We start from the raw sequence: 18,640 nt of genomic DNA, 5'->3' as shown, positions 1-18,640 counted from the left end.
CTACATTCCAGTTGACCCCTCTCTTCAAAATATCTGTTTTATTTTTATTGTATGCATTTAATAAAAAAATTCTTTCAAATTAGTAAATGTTAAGTCTATGTTTCAAAACAATATTTTCTTTCATAAAAAAACCTACATTGTTTTTTAAACTTTTATACTTTTAATTTTAAACTGTTGGTTTCGAGAATATATATTTAAAAAATTTAAATGTAATTTATTATTCATTTTTTTTTTTTTATTGTTTTGGCATTCACTTTGTGGTAAGACGTGATTAACACTTGTTTTTCACCACATTAGTAAAAATACAAATTAACTCAAGTGTCAACCTTTTTAACACTTGTATTTTAACTCAAGTGGTAAAAAACATTTTCAACATGTTTCCATTTACGATTTATTCATTTTATACTACAATGCGTATTGTGGTTTACATATTACAGTCTTTCCAATGTCGGTATATGATACAATTTGTAGTTACAGTGTGTTTATACCTTACAAATATATTTTTTCTTGTGTTTTTTTGTTGCACCAATTTAGATTTTTTCATTTTTTCATTTTTATTTTCCACACTTTGGATTCTCGGTTTTAAATATTGTTTTATATAATTTTACACTTATAATAAATATGTAATGGGTAATTTCCTGCGCTTATTCTAATTTTGTATAAAAATTTCTTCAACTAAGTTGATCTTTTAATTTTTTCACAAAACTACGAAGCAATGGCTTTAGATCATATTGATCAATGGTGTTTTAAATACTTAATACATCAATATTTTAAGGTTTTATTACGTATACAGAATGTGCTAAAACTGTACCTAATTTTTGCAATAAAATTTAAAATAAATCAAATACATACTAATTTATAACTTTATAACGTAACTTAACATAAATATAATTTTTTAATATGCGGTGAAAAAAAATGATAATTTTTTATCCGTTATCTTACTTATCAAAGTTTTATTATAGCTCACACAATCCTTTTACTTAATTTTGTTTAAAAAAATTAATATATCTTCCATTTCTTTATTATTTATTTATTGGACAATTGATATAGCGCAGTTTTCATGAGAAATCACCTCAAGAGCGCTTCATCACTGAGATATTCCCATTCAGAATAACGTCTTTATCTTGATATATCTATAACAAATTAATGAAGTTAGTTCAGTTACAATGTGCTTTGAAAATTTAATTAATATTAACTTAACATATTTATATTGTTTAATCATTAGAGGGTCATTGGTATTATTAACCTTTTTACCGCGTTCACTTTGTTCCTGAAAGACGCCCGTGCGCGGCGGTATTTCGCTTCGCCGTTTTTTAAATGATTACTTTTATCATGTATTTAGTTAAGAAACCATTTATTTTCTTAAACAAAAACGTTCAATGGGATTCATTGTGCCTTTTTAGTACTCTATAATACACTCGTGTCACATTATTCTTGAAATATATCGTAATATAAACAAATAAGATCGTAACATAAATAAATCAAAGCATGCATCGTGTGTCACTCTTACCCACTGGCGATGCGTAGCGTCGAGAGTGAGACAGATATAGGGTATGATTATGGCGCGAACTACTTACCGACCGCAAGAAAAATCAGGGATCTGTTCTTTTATTTATCCTTGTGATGTTACAAATTATTAGTCAGATATTTCAACAGATGTCATAAAGCCAAAGATTGACGTATTATTTTATCCAAAGTTCCACACCATGAAAAAATCCCTCCAAGTTGAACTGAGGTTCGAAACTTGGAGCAAAGTAAAAACACAAACGGTTATGTCAGCCGCGTACAGGGAATGTTTTGTGAAAACACATACGGTTATGCGAGCCGCGTGGATCCGGTTAATCCAGATTTTGGGAACCCCCAACTTAATGATGTTGGTCCCTATAATAAAACCTAAAAAGTATAGAACTTAGAGAAATCATTACGATGATAACTAAAGTAATATTAAATCACTTGTAAACGAGTGTAGGCTAAGTAATAGAGAGTTGAATTTCCTACAAGTTTAATTATTACCACTTTTATCTTAAACTTTAATAATATGGGGAGGATTAAGTTTCTGGCCAACGCAACAGGATTAGAGTCTCAAAGACTTCATAATAAAAATTTAATTATTTGCGATTTTACTAGTTTTTCTGGCGACTGGACGTTCTTCATTGTCTGTCTTAGCAGTGTAATAGTGGCTACAGTGTTGGAGGTCCCGGATTCGATTCCCAGTGGAGTCAAAATGAATATAAGAGATTTTTTGCTCTAATATTTATATAATATTATCCTGGATTGGTACCTGATCTGCAGGGCTGGTTACCTTTCCTTCTTGTGTATAACGATAAAGATAACACTGCTTCTATATGATGCAGCGCCCTATGCACCTTTGGATTAAAAGATGGACGTGCTATTCTTGAAGTGTTTATAACATTTTAAAAGTTACGTTTAATAATGAGTAGTTATGAAAAATAAGATATCAGCTTTAGACTTACGAAAGATGAATTAAATTTCAGTAAATTTTTTGGTATTATTAAAAAAAAAATTCTATTCACATGGGTATACGGTTCATTTTGAAGTTTGTCATTTTATTATCTAATAATTAAAAAAAAAAACTACCAATGTTTATAATGTAATAACCATACCAAATAAAATTAACTTGACTTAAGTGTGAAAATAATTTATGTGTTTTTTTTGTATTATTTTTCTCGTTTTATTTTCTCAGCGCATGAGTAGCAATTGTAGTCACCCTATACGGTTGTGTTTTATTTCTGTTTTTACTTGTGCGTTTTGTGTATTTTGGTGTTTTATTGTATCTATGTTTCTTAAACCACAAATCTCCTATCCAAGGTAAGTTTTAACCGTTGTATAAACATTAATATTTACACTCAATTTCTTTCAATATTCTCTGCACTTTTTGAAAAGGGTTTTCACCACAGTATTGCTAAACAATTGGTACTGGTGCATCCTAGGGTAAAGGGTTGTTTAAACAAATCTAATTTAATTAATTATGACATATTTGATTTGATTTTGAAGGGATATATTTTGTTAACTATCGTTTTCAGGTACACAGGGGATCGTTGGCTCAGTATGTGAAGCAATTAGAAGGTATGGTGGATCCAGCTCCCAAGTTATCAAAGCCTATAAATTCTCCGCCTACAGCTCTCATCAAGCCTCAGCCTAAATTCACCCCGCCCATCGAACACCCCGACATCGTAAAAAGCACGGAACAAGAGTCCAAAATCGACTTCGTAAACGTGAAAGACCTGATCAAAGGTATGGAGAAGCCGAACAAAGAGGCGCCGAAACGAATTGACGAGAAGCCAAACAAGGAAGTTATTTTGCCGGAGAGCGATGGCAACGACATGCCTGAAAGCGATCAGGGAGCGGTTGAAAAGGAGGATTTCGGCTCTGAAAACGGCGTCGATCACAAGTCTAATGGATTTTCTTCAGACGCGATCGAGAATGGCAACTCTCCAGTCATGGTGCCTCCCAAACCGATGCCCAGGGCTTCTATCTCAGACGCAGGGGCCGGCGAAGAAGCGCTTTCTAACGTGAATGTAGTAAACGGTGTTCCGCGGCCCGTTGCCAAACCAAGAACCACTGCTCAAACATCGGTCGGGAGTTACAAGGTAAAAAAGAACATAAAAATATTTCAAAACTGTTTATTTGATTTTTTTCACATTAAAAATATATTTCTTTTGATTTTTTTTGTTTTTTTATTTTGTAATGTGTTTATTTTTTATTTTAAGTTATTTATGTGTGATAAATATGTTTACATTATGACGTGGGTGCACTGGAAAAAAATGTTAACTCCAAAATATGCAATTTTGACTTGTTGCACATTATAAAGTAATCAACATTCTGCAAACTGGCAAAATACACTAAATAGTTTCAAATGTCACATATGTATATGTGGTTTTAAAAGTAAATTCAACTTTAAGTATAGTAGCGGGTTTTATTCAGGCTAAAAGCTTAAAAAAACAGATTATTCAAAAAGCGATTTTAGGTTTGAGCCAGTTTTGCCAGTATACCCATGATATGTTAATGGTGTGTAAATTAACATGTTTTATAAATGAGTTTTTAAACATATGAATAAAACATGTGTAATAACACCGTATGAAAATGGTGTTTGAAAACCATTTTCATACGGTGTTCATTTTCATTTTCATACGTCACACATTTCATGGTTTCACCGTATAAAAATGGTGTCATACGGTGTTTGAAAATGATGCAGAATGCATCAAAACACGTGTCACAGTAAATTTTAAAAAGTAGTGGTATTTACAAAGTAAAACATTAATTAAAAATTGTTTAATTTTGTTACAATTGTTTCTCCCAGCCGCGACTAGGTCCGAAGCCCTTTTCCTCTTCGCAAGGTAGCCAGGAGTTCTCGTTCGACCGTGTGTTCAGCGTTCCAGCAGTCCCGGGATCTGCTCCCAGTCAGGACGGGGAGAACGGGACGGGATCGCCCCCTCCACAGGCCGTCGTGTCTCCGGTGGAGCAGAGACCGAGCCCCACGCAGGGTAAGTTGGGACACTTGCTATAGAAGAAAGCTAATAATTTTAATCACATTATAATAAGAAAATATAAATATTTGTGATTTTATTGTTTACAAAAATACTTAAACTACATTTTATTTCTGTGAGCCTAAGCGGCTCATTATTTGAAATAGGAAGGGCTTTTTTTAACCCTTTCAATGCCGGAAGGTATTAATATGGCCGTACCCAGCAGGTCGTGATTTTTTTCAACAAAAATGTGAAAGCTTTTAGAATGATGACGGTATTTTTGATAATATCGGTAAATTGTAATATTTTAGTATTTAATGATATTCCTAATTGATATATTCTAATTGCGACAAGCTCGAACGAGACCTATGTCAACGTTGTAGGGGGTTTACTGTATTATTATTTTTTTTTTTATTACATTTTGTTTTTATTATGATATTTTGTTTCAGGTAATGTGAGCATAGTGAATGCAACCCTTAAGGATGTAACCGATTATTACAACCCGGACAAGGCTTCTCCTACCAGCGACGTAGAAGCCAATCCTATAAAAGGTTTTTATTTGCACTATGTATTTATGAATTTTATTCCATCATGTGGGAAATACTAGCTCGAGTAGTCCAATTTCACAAGAAAAGATTTCTACTTCTTGGACTGGTTAATTGATTCATCTGGTTTTTCAGACGGTGATTACCAGAATGGCAAGTCGGACTCCAGTATCGAGGAGGATGTTAATTCTTCCGACTCGGGATACAAGCCTAAGACTCCGAGTACAGCCGAGAGGAGGAAAATGTTTGAAGTGAAGTAAGTACTATTTCATTATGCTTAACGATGGCAGATTGCAAGAGAGCGGTCACGGAAATATTTAACCCGATAGAAGACTTGTTGATTTCCCATGATATGAATGGAAAATTGGGTTTCAATTTATAAACTACTGTGGAAAGATATGGAATCTGTGACTTAGTAACTCTGAGTAACAAGTGATTATATACGTGATAGTATACGATTTCCATACAAATATGAACTGGGATCTATTGTTACCCCGCTTCGGATCATGTGTAATTTTGAGGTGATCAATACAGGAAAGGTTCTTCTTCTTTCCATATTTGCTCCCTAGGTGGAGCATATGGCCAACACGAGACGTCTCCAAGTCACTCTGTCACGCGACATCTCCTTGGCTTCCTCCCAGGTCAGTCCGGCGTTTCGAAGTTCCGCTGAGTATAGTCAGTGAATGGTCGTCAGCGGCCTTCCGGGGCGCCGGAATCCTCGGGGTTGGAAGAAGAGACATGAGGGGTTAGTGCTCTCAGGTGGCATTCTAAGGAAATGTCCCAACCATGTCCACCTTCTCCTCTTCAGAACTTCCAGTATGAGGGGCTGTTGAGTTCTTCTCCTCACATCGTCATACCTGACGAATTCATACCACTTTTTACCCAGTATTAGCCTCAGGCACCTATTTTCAAAACTTGCTAGTTACAGGAAAGGTTAAATAAACAATATTTCAATATGGTCATTTTCAGAAGTGGTTCTTATTATCGTTTGCTGATTGGTTTTTTTCTTCTGTAGATCTAATTCCAAGGAGACCCCCGACACGTGCGTGGCTGACGACGCGTTTGATGACGCGGGCGGCAAGTTTGACCGTTCGGGAAGCCAGCGCTGCAGTATAGCGGAGAGGCGACGCATGTACGAGGGCCGGAGCGTCAGCGTCCAGGAGACCACCAATGTCCCCGTTGTCCCAGAAGTCGGTTCTCCCACTCCTCTGAGGTTAGTGGCGATATTTTAACCTCTAAGCCAGTGGTTCTTAACCTGGGTTCGGTCGAACCCCAGGGGTTCGGTGAGTCAGTCTCCAGGGTTCGGCGGAGGTCAAAACGCACACCCGACTTAGTGTACGATATTATGAGGTATGATATATTCCTTTATCCAATACATCAAGTATATTTTTTCAGAGGAATATATCAAATATTATGAAAAATGATGGGACATATCGCTTACTCCTTTCAAGAACGTCATAAATAAAAAAACTTGATTTTTCAGGAGAACGTTTTTAAAGTTTGAAAATATAATACAATGTATTAAAAATAAATATCAAGCCACTTATTGAAATTTTTACTGTGCAACAGATCTTTTTAGGTAAAACCTGAAGGTTTTTTCTCCATTTGAAAAATATACAGTTTATATAAAAAAAATAAATTAAACAATAACTTTTCTTCAAATGAAAAAACAACACTTTCTGCTCTGTAGCGGGTAAATATTAAGTTAAAAATATGCTGCTTTTGCTGGGATATAGTACATTTCTGGGCATTCCGAAAACATGCACAACTGAAAATTGACGATTTATGATTTATGACGTTGTTGAAAGGAGTGAGCGATATGGTTTATTCATTTATCTAATAGATCTTGTAGATTATTTGAAAGGAATATATCAATCTAGCAATGCATTTTTCCAATTAAGGGTTCGGTGAACGCGCATATGAAATTGGTGGGGTTCGGTACCTCCAACACGGTTCAGAACCACTGCTCTAAGCTGTTCAATTACAAGATTCATCCTTGTTGTCCCGTGCTGGATCATTTTACAGTACAATATTACTGACAAATAAAACATTTTTTTACCTATTTTTTTTAGTGAAACTTTCGTAAGTCGTTCGGATATCCCCACTATAGATGCTCACAATTCACTTAATATGTGTTTATAGTGTATTTACATAAATACTTTAACATTTACAGACCTTTCTGTAGAAAACCTGGCGGCCGTATAGAAGACGCGGCTGTGGTATAGTCTATTGCTTGCTTGTTTTTATATACATGCCGGTTTTTTCATCAACCCCGATCCTAATCATACTCGGACAGTCTGATGCCCGACCCTAAGTATACTTACAACATTTTGAGTGTGTCCAAATACTTGTTCACAAAATCTGGATTATCTCCAATTACAGGAGTTATTTTCATATTATTTTTTGACATCTCATCAAAGATGAAGAAGAATATGGAAGTCTGGGCATTTACGGGGCTTACGACCGTCATAGGCTGGTTTGGGTGATCACTTTACACACGTGTAACATTCACCAATTCTACCCATTATTGACAACCACACTACTCAAATTCTTGGAAGTTCTATATATATGAACCAATTTAGAAACCTTGTTCATGAATCACTAAAACTTCACTAGAGACATCTATTGGTGAGATGTAAAGGTTTCATGAACAAGGTTTCTAAATTGGTTCATATATATAGAACTTCCAAGAATTTGAGTAGTGTGGTTGTCAATAATGGGTAGAATTGGTGAATGTTACACGTGTGTAAAGTGATCACTCAAACCAGCCTATGACGGTCGTAAGCCCCGTAAATGCCCAGACTTCCATATTCTTCTTCATCTTTGATGAGATGTCAAAAAATAATACCTAAGTATACTATTTACAAGTAACCACAAACCCAATTCCGATCTGTACAATGTGTTTTGGCATCTCTCGCACTCTACCAAAAGTAAGCAAATAGAACGCTTATAAGCGTCTCCTGATTTTATTATGACTATAGATTTAATTATGATTATCTGTGCATACATTTTTTTTATATTATCTTTGCTATGGGATTTTTTTACTTCTTATTGGATTCATTTCTTATGTTATTTTGTATTCCAGAAGACGTGATTCCCTGAAGTCCAGACGGAGTCCTGAACCGGAAGATAAGAGGGCTTCCGTTCCTAATCCTTCTACTAAACGAACATCCACTGTGTTTGGTAACATTTAAAGAAATTTATTTATTTATTTATAGTTCGCAAACAATGAAAAACACATAACATGAAATGCAATAAAGTACGTATAAATGTTTTTCATAAATTAAATGAGAACACAACAAACTGACAGAAACAAGTAAAAGTACAGATGAAATACATATACATATAAAGAAAGAGAAAATTCATTCAATTTAAATTCATTTGGTCAGAAATATTATATAAAATCATGGTTTTCAACTCCTGCCTTATTGTGTATAAAATATAAAATTTGTCTAGCCTCCCACCAGTCTGATGATGCCGGTTACGACGAAACCCGGTTACTGGTCAAATAAAATTCATGTGGAAGAAATTGCATAGTTGTTATTTTATTGTATAAAATGCGGTTCCACCAAGAAATGTTAGTACAAAACTTAAATCTAATAAAGAAAAAATTACTTTTGTCCATATGTGTACAGCAAGACGTTTGTCTATATGTACTGTTCTCTCTCGTATGTACTGTTTATCCTGACAAGCTAATGCAAAATATTTTGAAATATTAATTTTTATATATTTATAAATTCCATTTAGGTCGAGTTTCCAAGTTTCGACATTTGAAAGGGACTCCGGGACATAAATCCACTCACATTGAGAATATCAAAAACATCAGTCGCCAGATATCTGGGGAGTGTGATGGTTTCCATGGTGAGTATAAAATAAAAAGAGCATATACAGTTAACCCCCCTACAACTTTGACATAGGTACCCCCTTTATCTTTTGAATTTTAAAAGGGTTAATGTTTTAAATTGTATTTTTACATTTCAACTAGCAGAAAAAAAGTGTAATGAGTCATTTAAAATTAAAATACAATTTAAAAACATTAATTTCCCTATAACATCCCCTCCGATAACGCGGTACATATAGGAGTGTTATATGGGGGTGTACTGTATATTGAGTACAAGTTTTTAGTGTAAATTACTTAAATGTTTGAAAACACCAACCTTTAATTTTTGGAAAATTTATATCAAATAATTTTTCTTGATAGTTATTTTTTTAATTAAAAAAAATATATATGTATATTTTATTATTGAATTAAATATTGTAAAATGATTGTAGAATATTTATTTTGTATAATACTTTTAAAGTAAATTAATAATTGTTTTTTACCATTTGAGTATTATATTGTTATGACTAGTTTCGGAAGTCCATAAGGGATATGTTTAGCATCCTTCTCTCCATTGCTCTTTGTGTTACCCGGAGTTTATATATGATTCGTTTTGTTAGGGTAAATATCTCGAATCCATATGTGAGCACTGGGAGTACACATGCATAAAATGTTTTCCTCTTTAAGTGGACGGGAATGTTTAGATCTTACTTGGGTTTTTCTCATTTTTATATAAATCACAGTTTTATATTCAAACCCGCAGATGGAAGCATCTGTAGCCTACGAAACTAGTCGTGGAAAATAAAATATATTACTCAAGTGGTATAAAACAAATGTTTTATTTATAATCCATGTAATGGTCAGCGCGCTCAACTACCGTTCTGGAGGTCCCGGGTTCGATTCCTAGAGGAGTGTCTAATAAATATAAGTGATTTTTTCACTCTAATATTAATTTAATATTACCATGGACTGGTACCTGAAGCGGAGGGCTGATCACCTTTCCTTCATGTGTAAACAATCAAGATAACACTGCGTTTATATGACACAGTGCCCTATGCACCATTGGGGTGCGGATAAGGGTTTTATTATTATTATTATTAATATTAATTTAATATTACCTTGGACTGGTACCTGAAGCGGAGGGCTGATCACCTTTCCTTCGTGTTTTAACGATCAAGATAACACTCCGTTTATATGATGCAGAGCCCTATGCACCATTGGGGTGCGGATAAGGGTTCAAATGAATTATTTATAATTTTCATTGAATAGTTAATAATTTCAAATTGATGACCTTTTCCCTTTATTGAATTAAAATACTATCTGTTTTCAGCCAATCCCGATAGGGTGGCTGTGCCCCTGGGCGGTGGTGGCGGGCGCGTAGCCGTGCTGGAGCTGTCCGCACCCGGTAGGCTCGCGGACGGGGTCACGCCTGCCCTGCTGCACCCCAACGCGCTCTGCGACTGGCAGTGGGACCCCTTCAACGGGGCGCGCCTCATTGTCGCCTGTGACGATGGCATCCTTAGGGAATGGATCATTCCCGAGGGAGGTGAGATACATCTTAATATTTTATTTATATGTTTATATATCTAGATATATCTTCTTCTCCTCATTACTGAGGGTTGTGACGCTTGTCGGAGCAATGACTAATCGAATGCACATTCCTTCAAGTCACTAAACTATTGTAGCCATGCATACCCTGGAGAAACTTGGTTGAGCCTAGGATAATAGCAATGACTCTTCTCCTGTTATCCCTTGACTGCGCTGTACGCAGCGCTCCAACCACCGAGGTGCCTGCTGCTGTCTTAACTTGATTGGTCTATCGTGTGGAGGATATTCCTCTCCCTCTCTTCCTCTTCAGGCGATCCTCACTGCCACGTGCAATGTGTCCAAAGTCAGGTTTTGGTCCCGTGGTTAGTGTCACTGACTCTTGAGACAGAGTTTCTCGGTTCGAACCCACTCATATCACAATTTGATACCTATTTCTAATGAGCCGCTTAGGCTCACAGACAGTATGAAATTGAAATATTTTTGTAAATAATAATGACGCCTGTCATAGTGCCATTTTGTCCGCCTCCGTAGTGTAATGGTCAGCACGCTCGGCTACCATACTGGAAGTCCCGGGTTCGATTCCCAGGGGGGGGTCAAATAAATATTAGTGATTTTTTCACTGTAACATTTATTCAATATAACCCTGGGCTGGTAACTGGAGCGGAGGGCTGATCACCTTTCCTTCATGTGTTAATGATCAAGATAACACTGCGTTTATATGATGCAGTGCCCTATGCACCATAGGGTGCGGATAAGGGTTTGAATAAATAATAATGAAAACACAAATATTTCTCTTTTTATTAAAAAATAACAAAATAAATTAGAATTTTAGAATCCGTCGTGTACAGACTCTGGCCAAGTCAAGCCATCCAAGTGTAACTGCTGAAGTATGTATGGTTGGTAAATAAATATGTAAAAAACTTTCTGACGCAGGTCTCACGGAGCCGACCAACTCGCCGAATCGCCAGTTTGCGGCGCACTCGGACAAGATCTACATGATCCGCTTCCACCCGACGGCGTCCGACGTGCTGGTCACGGCCGCGCACGACCTCTCCGTCAAGCTGTGGGACCTGGCCGCCGTGGACGTGGACCAGCCCCGGGAGAGGATCCTGCTCGAGGGCCACAAGGACCAGATCTTCGCGCTGGCCTGGTCGCCCTGCGGCGCCCACTTGGCCACCGTCAGCAAAGACGGCCTGATTAGGGTGAGCACGCTTTCATACAGTTGAGAACTCTACTGAAATCTCGATCTACCAAAATTGGAATGAACCCATCTACCAAAATTAGGACAAAATAAACCGATTTTTAGCTTTCAATAATGGAGTTCTGGTACCAACCCTATGAAAGTAAAGCACGAAAGGAGACTGAATACAGTTGAAATGCTAGATGTTCGAATGGTGAAATAAAGAAAGAATTCAGGCTGAGATAAGCATTATCGATCAAATTAAGATGGATTTTTTTGAGATTGGGCATGTAAATCGAATAAGTGAAGCAGAATATGGAATTCTGAGTATTTACAGGGCTTACAACCTGTCTAAGGTAAGTTTAAGTGATATACTTGGCACGAAGAGATCAATCTGAACCTAATATCTGGTTGTGTCAAAAGTCTGCTTAATCGGAGGGCTTGTATGGCTAGATGTATGGATGTGAAGAAAGCAAGGAGTATATCAGAACAGAAAAGTGTAGCATTCCATCCTCTCTGCCTACCCCTGCGGAGAAACGGCGTGATGATAGTAGTTGTAGTAGTAGTTAATAAAATACGAAAATAGTACATACGTAGCTTTATGTGTTTCTTTGTCGTAATGTTTTTGTTGTTGTTGTTGTCACAGGTTTATAAGCCGCGATCTTCCACCACTCCCATCAGAGAAGGAAAGGGTCCGGTAGGAAGCCGCGGTGCCAGAATAGTTTGGGCTCTCAACGGCACTCACATTGTGGTTACCGGATTCGATAAGTGAGTGACTCCAGAGTCCCATCTTGATTAAAACTTTCACAAACCAAATTTGTCCTTTTACAAATGAAATTTTGTCCTTTTACAAATCAATTTTGTCCTTTTGCAAATCAAATTTGTCCTTTTACAAATCAAATTTATCCTTTTACAAACCAAATTTGTCCGTTTATAAATCAAATTTGTCATTTTGCAAATCAATATGTCCTTTTGCAAATCACATTTGTCCTTTTACAAATCAAATGTATCCTTTTACAAACCAAATTTGTACGTTTATAAATCAAATTTGTCCTTTTGCAAATCAAATTTGTCCTTTTGCAAATCAAATTTGTCCTTTTACAAACCAAATTTGTCCGTTTATAAATCAAATTTGTCCTTTTACAAACCAAATTTGTCCCTTTTCTACCCAAAATTTTCGCTTTTGCAGGTTAAATCTAACCCTTATCCACAACCTGTTATGTAATTTTGCGTTTACCTTGTTTGTTCGGAAATATATGATGATGGATTATCTGTAGGAATGTACCTAATGCGTAAGTGCTACTTTTTCTCGGTTTCTATTTCTTTATAGCTTTTCTATTTAATATCAAATTATCAAATATATCAGGAGCTAAAAATATACAATAACCACCAAAGTTGTGTTCTGGGGATGGTATTCATTATTGTTTCTCAGTTAATTTTTCATTTCAACTTATTTTTTTATGTCAAATTGTCAAATATATTATGAGCTAAAATTATGCCATAACAAGAAAATTTTTGTACTTGTATTGAAATGGCTTTTTCCTGATTAATATTTCTTCCCAGCTTAAATTTTTGATTTTTAAATAATGTTTTCTTAGTAAATATGTACCACTATGTAGTGGTATTTACTAAGTAAAACATTAATTGAAAATGGATAGATTTTACCACAAAGTGACTGCTGAATCAATTAATGAAATTATTGAAGCCAGTAGGGTTAAAAAAGGTAAAATGTGTGGGAAGTTAATGACCAAATATAGAGTTGTGTGTTTAGATATTTACTTCAATCAATCTCAAAAAGTATTTCCAAAATTCATTCAAATAAAAACTAAAAGTCACAGTATCGCGGCATATAAAGCTATTGTGAGTGCAAAAATAAAATTGTGGTTTATCATCAGGGACAATATAAAACATCAGTTAAAAATTTTACATTCAGAATTGACCTATATACTTCACCCTGCGGAATGGGATTGCCTGGACGACAGAGCTTGAGATATAGCTATTACAGTAGCTCATAAGAAGAAATCTATACTAAACAAAAACTAATTAAATAGTGCTATTTACTAAGTAAAACATTGATTAAAAATAGATAGATTTTATCACTAAGTGACTGCTGAATCAATTAATAAATTTTTGATGTCAAATATATCATGAGCTTAAAATATGCAATACGTAACCAAGTTTATGAAAAATTTACTAAAAAAATTGGCATGATTTGCTGTGATAAAATTAAGTAACGACATATTTTAAAGAAGTCACTATTTAAATTAATTTCTTTATATTATTGCCCACCACTGATTATCTGTGAATGCAAGGTAATATGCTCTCGCTAGTTTGAAATTCATTCGTATTCTTGTACAATTTGATTTTTTAGTTCAGGATTCAATGTGATACAATTTCATAGGGTCTCGGAACGTCAGATAACAGTCTTCAATGCATCAGATCTGTCGGCCCCGCTCAACACTATTGGGCTGGACGTTTCTCCAGCTATCCTGATGCCTTTCTATGATGAAGACAGCTCTACTTTATTCCTCACTGGAAGGGTATGTGAACATGATGTATCTATGGCATGTGTGGAAAGGAATAGTTGCAATCCTTAAACTTTTCTTGAGTACAAAAATTGATTTCCAACTTTCTTTGGGGAGTCGGTTCTTTTAACATTTTTTTTTTCTCTTTAAATCGATATATTATGAAGATAGAAATTATGTTAAAATAATTTAATAAAAAAAAACCTTTTCGAAATATTTTTCAATTATGACAAAATTACACACAAATATCTACAGATGTCATTGCTATACAAGTTATATCATACTAACTGACAGACGGACTTCGACATTCATTAACGTCGATACTCCTTTGAGGAAAATTCGCACCGACATTCATTTACGTCCATACTCCCGGACAGGTTAATACTTTGTTGATTCCTATCCTGTGTGTGAGAATTTCATAAATCAGACGCATTATTTGCGAGAATGTTATACATTAGACCCATTTCTTAAAAAAAAATTATAAATCCAAGCTATATTTTTGAGAATCTCATAAACCATAGTGTGATAAATTTTAAAACATGGAATACACAGGTCCACATTACAGTCGGGACAATAATAGGGAATCTCTTGTCTTTGAGGAAAATTCGCACCAACGTTCATTACGTCCATACTCCCGGAAAGCTTAATTCCTCACATGAGGGCTTGATGTGGGAGAAAGCTGTCCCACTGCATGCCCAGATACAGAAGCATCTTGGCTTCCTGACAGATCTGCTCTTGCTAAGCAATTTTTTTTTTAACTAAGTTGCGAAATTTATTGAAAATGTGAAACAATATAAAATTGTATCCCGATTTTACTGTGAATTTACATTTAAAAGCTTTCAATATACCTGTCACTGCCAACCTAAATAAATACAAGAAAGTAAGACTTGTAAGTCCATCACCAAATTTTCTAGAAGTACCCCAGTGTAGGCAGTGAAAGGGATTAGTATTTAGTTCAATTAGTCAGCTAGATCGGATTCCGACTCGACGTTGGCCGGTACACAGACGCCCACAACCCCGACCAGCACAGTAGAGAGACACGGAACAGTGCAAAGACATTTAAAAAAAATGGTCAGTCATCGCATTTCCACTCAACCATTATTCATTGACACTATTTCGGATCCCTTTCACAAGTAACTACACATATTGTGGGAGAGAGTTAAGTTGTGCGTTGGTATGTGGCAGGGCGACACGACTATCTACTGCCTGGAGGTGACCCAGGAGCCGCCCTTCCTGTGCGCGCTGTCGCACCACCGCTGCCTGTCGCTGCACCAGGGGCTGGCCATGCTGCCCAAGAACACCTGCGCCGTGCAGCGCGTGGAGTTCGCCCGCGGCCTGCGCCTCACCAACACCACCATCGAGCCGCTCAGCTTCACCGTGCCCAGGATCAAGGTGGGCCAAACTCAGATTCTTCTTCTTCTGTCATTCTCGGGTCGCTCCTGGGAGGTAGAAGACCAGCTATCCTTCCATCGTTTAGGTGGTCTTCCTGGGGGTCTGATCCCGCCTATGCTGCTGTCCGCTGCCACCCTCACCACTCGATCCGAATTCGCTCTTCTCACATGATCTCTCCAGAAACGTCTCCTTTCTCTTCCCCATCGCACAACATCTTTGACATCGCAGATTTTTCTTATTTCTGAGTTTTTAACTCTACCAAAAATTGTTTTTAACCCTTTGGTTACTGTAACATCTAATGGTACTGGACATACATTATATTGTTATCCACCCTGAAGTCTGTACTTTCTCAGCATTTCTTCTCCATGTTAAAATGGATAAATTTAAACGTTGTGTTTCACTCTCTCTCGCTGCTCGCTGATAGTGTGTTGAGGAGATGTGTATTTACTAGTGCTTACTATTTGTTATTTTATTTTATTTTTAAGACTTTTTGTTTCTTTATTGGTGTATTTTTATATTAGACACTGTATATCGTAGTCATACAGGAGAAAGTGACCAAGTGCATTTTTTACAAAAACGTGATCATCGACTATTTGGTATCTTACTAGCTTAATATTGCCCTGAAAAAAAAATCCCAAAGCATTTTAATCTTGGAAATATAATATATTGACTTGTTAAAAATGACTAATTGCATTAATGTTTATTTTCTTGCCAAGCATAAGTGACTTAAATGAACATTTTACGTTTTGTTAGTTGGTCACTTTCTCCTGTACGACAACGATATATGTATTAATCATGTTAAAGGCATTAGCCATTCAATAAATAAATACACGGTGATGACGAGGGACAAAGAAAACACCAGCTCAGGAATGAATTATTTTTTTCTCTAATTTCTCTAAGTATAAGGAAAGCAGAAGCGCCGCCAGTATCGACATGATGGAATCTTGATTCTTGAAATCTTATTTGTTTGAGTATTAATCAGCCATAGTATTGAGTGTGAATATAATCCTGAGCCACTACGTCATACTCAAAGACTAACTGATTGTATAGTATAGTCACACTGCGCACTGGCGGCACTTCAACACCATCCCTTATACACCCTTTCTCGAAAGTACCATAGTGGGGGAATATATTTTTTTGCAAAATTTTAATCAGTGTGTAAACATTTAGACACATTAAAAGTTTGCGTACACCCACAATAAAAAAATATATATACACAGCGTAGGTCTGCTGCCCCACCTGCTATTATTTTAATACACTGCTTAAATTCATTCCATTTAAATTAATTTTTTTAGAAAAATTATACTAAATGATGGTTCTCAATTCAATTCCATTCATTTATTTATAGTTGACATACACATTAAAAACTTAAATTTAAATCGTATACATTAACAAAAATAGAAAATAAGCAATAATACTATTGCTTAAGGTGTAGAAGAATCCCGCTTTGGAAAACTCCTTCAGATACACGGAACAGATCAATATCCAATGAGATATTGTTCAACATAGCGGTAGCTCTTCCTACAGGCATAACCATCGGCAGGTGGGTCCTGTGTATAGGAATGTGAAACAATTTATGTCGATGCTGTCTTAGGTAACTATCGGGAACATACAGACCAATGTTTCCGATAATTTCAGGATTATCGATCATACCGCGCAGCAATCGATAAAAATGCGTAATCAAATACACGTTTCTTCTAGTCTCTAATCTATTGTAGCCAAGCATACCCTGGAGAAACTCAACCCCTGCCTTGTTGTGTATATAACATAACCTGTCTGATGATGTTGTCAATGACAATACTTGGACATTGGTCAAATAAAACGAGAAAAAAAAGGTGTAAAATACTATATAGCTGTTGTTTTATTATGTATAATGGTTTTGATATGAAAGGACAGTGAAGATGTTAACTCCTTGCGCTCTACCCTTGCATGATTTTAGAGCGAGCTGTTCCAAGATGATTTGTTCCCACCGACTCTTGTGAACTGGGAACCTACCCTGACGTCGGCCGAGTGGTTCAACGGAGTGGACAAGCCCGCCAAGAGAATCTCCCTCAAGCCTCCGGGAATGGATTCACGTGAGTTGTGCTACCACAGTCATACGTAAAAAAGAAAATTAAACAGATTACTACAAACCAATTTCAAATTACTACTACTGACGTTTATCTGCACCCAGTAATGTATAGTGGACCGCATCAAATCGATGCTATGTTGATTTGAAAGTCATATTACTAACATATTGTTGTCGGACAGTTTTTTCATCAACCCCGACCCTAATTCTACCTAGACAGTCTGCCGCTTGATGCTCAGTATAATAATAATAATAAAACCCTTATCCGCACCCCGATGGTGCATAGGGCACTGTGTCTTATAAACGCAGTGTTATCATGATCGTTTTACACATGAAGGAAAGGTGATCAGCCCTCCGCTCCAGGTACCAGTCCATGGTAATATTGAATAAATATTACAGTGAAAAAATCACTTATATTTATTTTTACCCCCCTTGGGAATCGAACCCGGGACCTCCAGAACGGTAGCCGAGCGTGCTGACCATTACACTACGGAGGCGGAATCACAAATCACAAGAAACCACAAACCCAATTCCGATCTGTACAGTGTTTTTTGGGGTCTCTCGCGCTCTACCTTACTAAAAGTAAGCAAATAGAAAGCTTATAAGCATCTCCCGCTCTTTACCAACAGTATGTAAAACACGCTTAAAGGGTTTCCCGCAAACAATGTGTTAATATCAAAATATAACTTTTACATTGTAATTAGAATTTAAATGCATAATTTGTGTACTAGTAATAATTTATTTTAACAGTGTCAGAGTCAGGGGCCCCCCAGACCCCCGTGGCGGCCCCTCCTAGCGTCACCCTGCCCAAGGGGCCCTACAACCGACTGGGATGGAACCCCGATATGGCGGGACTGACCAAAGCTAAACAAGACGAGGTAATTCACCCTATACAATTCAACGCTTTGAAAAAATCCCAATCTCTTCTCAGTCTTGATCCTCATTTCTTAGGGTTGTGACCCTTGTGGAAGCAATGACTCTTCTCCAGTTATCCCTTGACTGCGCTGCACGTAGCGCTCCAACCACCGAGGTGCCTGCTGCTGCCTTAACTCCGTCGGTCCCAATAATGAATGAT

General features: G+C 36.5%; 1 protein-coding gene across 2 annotated transcripts in view; it reads left to right on the top strand.

Annotated features, from left to right (window-relative positions):
- Nucleotides 1-18,640, top strand: part of pod1 (coronin) — a 37,499-nt gene that overhangs the window by 11,358 nt on the left and 7,501 nt on the right. The window contains exons 8-21 of one of the 2 annotated variants that reach the window (XM_088275480.1): nucleotides 3,045-3,611; nucleotides 4,322-4,505; nucleotides 4,937-5,038; nucleotides 5,168-5,288; nucleotides 6,048-6,245; nucleotides 8,118-8,215; nucleotides 8,780-8,893; nucleotides 10,183-10,398; nucleotides 11,334-11,602; nucleotides 12,227-12,348; nucleotides 13,982-14,120; nucleotides 15,291-15,497; nucleotides 17,437-17,572; nucleotides 18,316-18,443. In XM_088275480.1, the coding sequence (XP_088131606.1) occupies nucleotides 3,045-3,611; nucleotides 4,322-4,505; nucleotides 4,937-5,038; nucleotides 5,168-5,288; nucleotides 6,048-6,245; nucleotides 8,118-8,215; nucleotides 8,780-8,893; nucleotides 10,183-10,398; nucleotides 11,334-11,602; nucleotides 12,227-12,348; nucleotides 13,982-14,120; nucleotides 15,291-15,497; nucleotides 17,437-17,572; nucleotides 18,316-18,443 (2,601 nt within the window). The remainder of the gene's footprint in view (nucleotides 1-3,044; nucleotides 3,612-4,321; nucleotides 4,506-4,936; nucleotides 5,039-5,167; nucleotides 5,289-6,047; nucleotides 6,246-8,117; nucleotides 8,216-8,779; nucleotides 8,894-10,182; nucleotides 10,399-11,333; nucleotides 11,603-12,226; nucleotides 12,349-13,981; nucleotides 14,121-15,290; nucleotides 15,498-17,436; nucleotides 17,573-18,315; nucleotides 18,444-18,640) is intronic. The other variant, XM_088275481.1, reaches the window with a different exon arrangement.

Source organism: Brachycentrus maculatus, unplaced genomic scaffold (genome assembly GCF_059751285.1).
Source record: "Brachycentrus maculatus isolate JH-2025_06_01 unplaced genomic scaffold, ASM5975128v1 h1tg000880l, whole genome shotgun sequence".
In the NCBI taxonomy this organism is placed as follows: Eukaryota; Metazoa; Arthropoda; class Insecta; order Trichoptera; family Brachycentridae; genus Brachycentrus; species Brachycentrus maculatus.
Note: the sequence above shows the minus strand (reverse complement) of the source record. Positions and strands in the feature narration are given on the sequence as shown.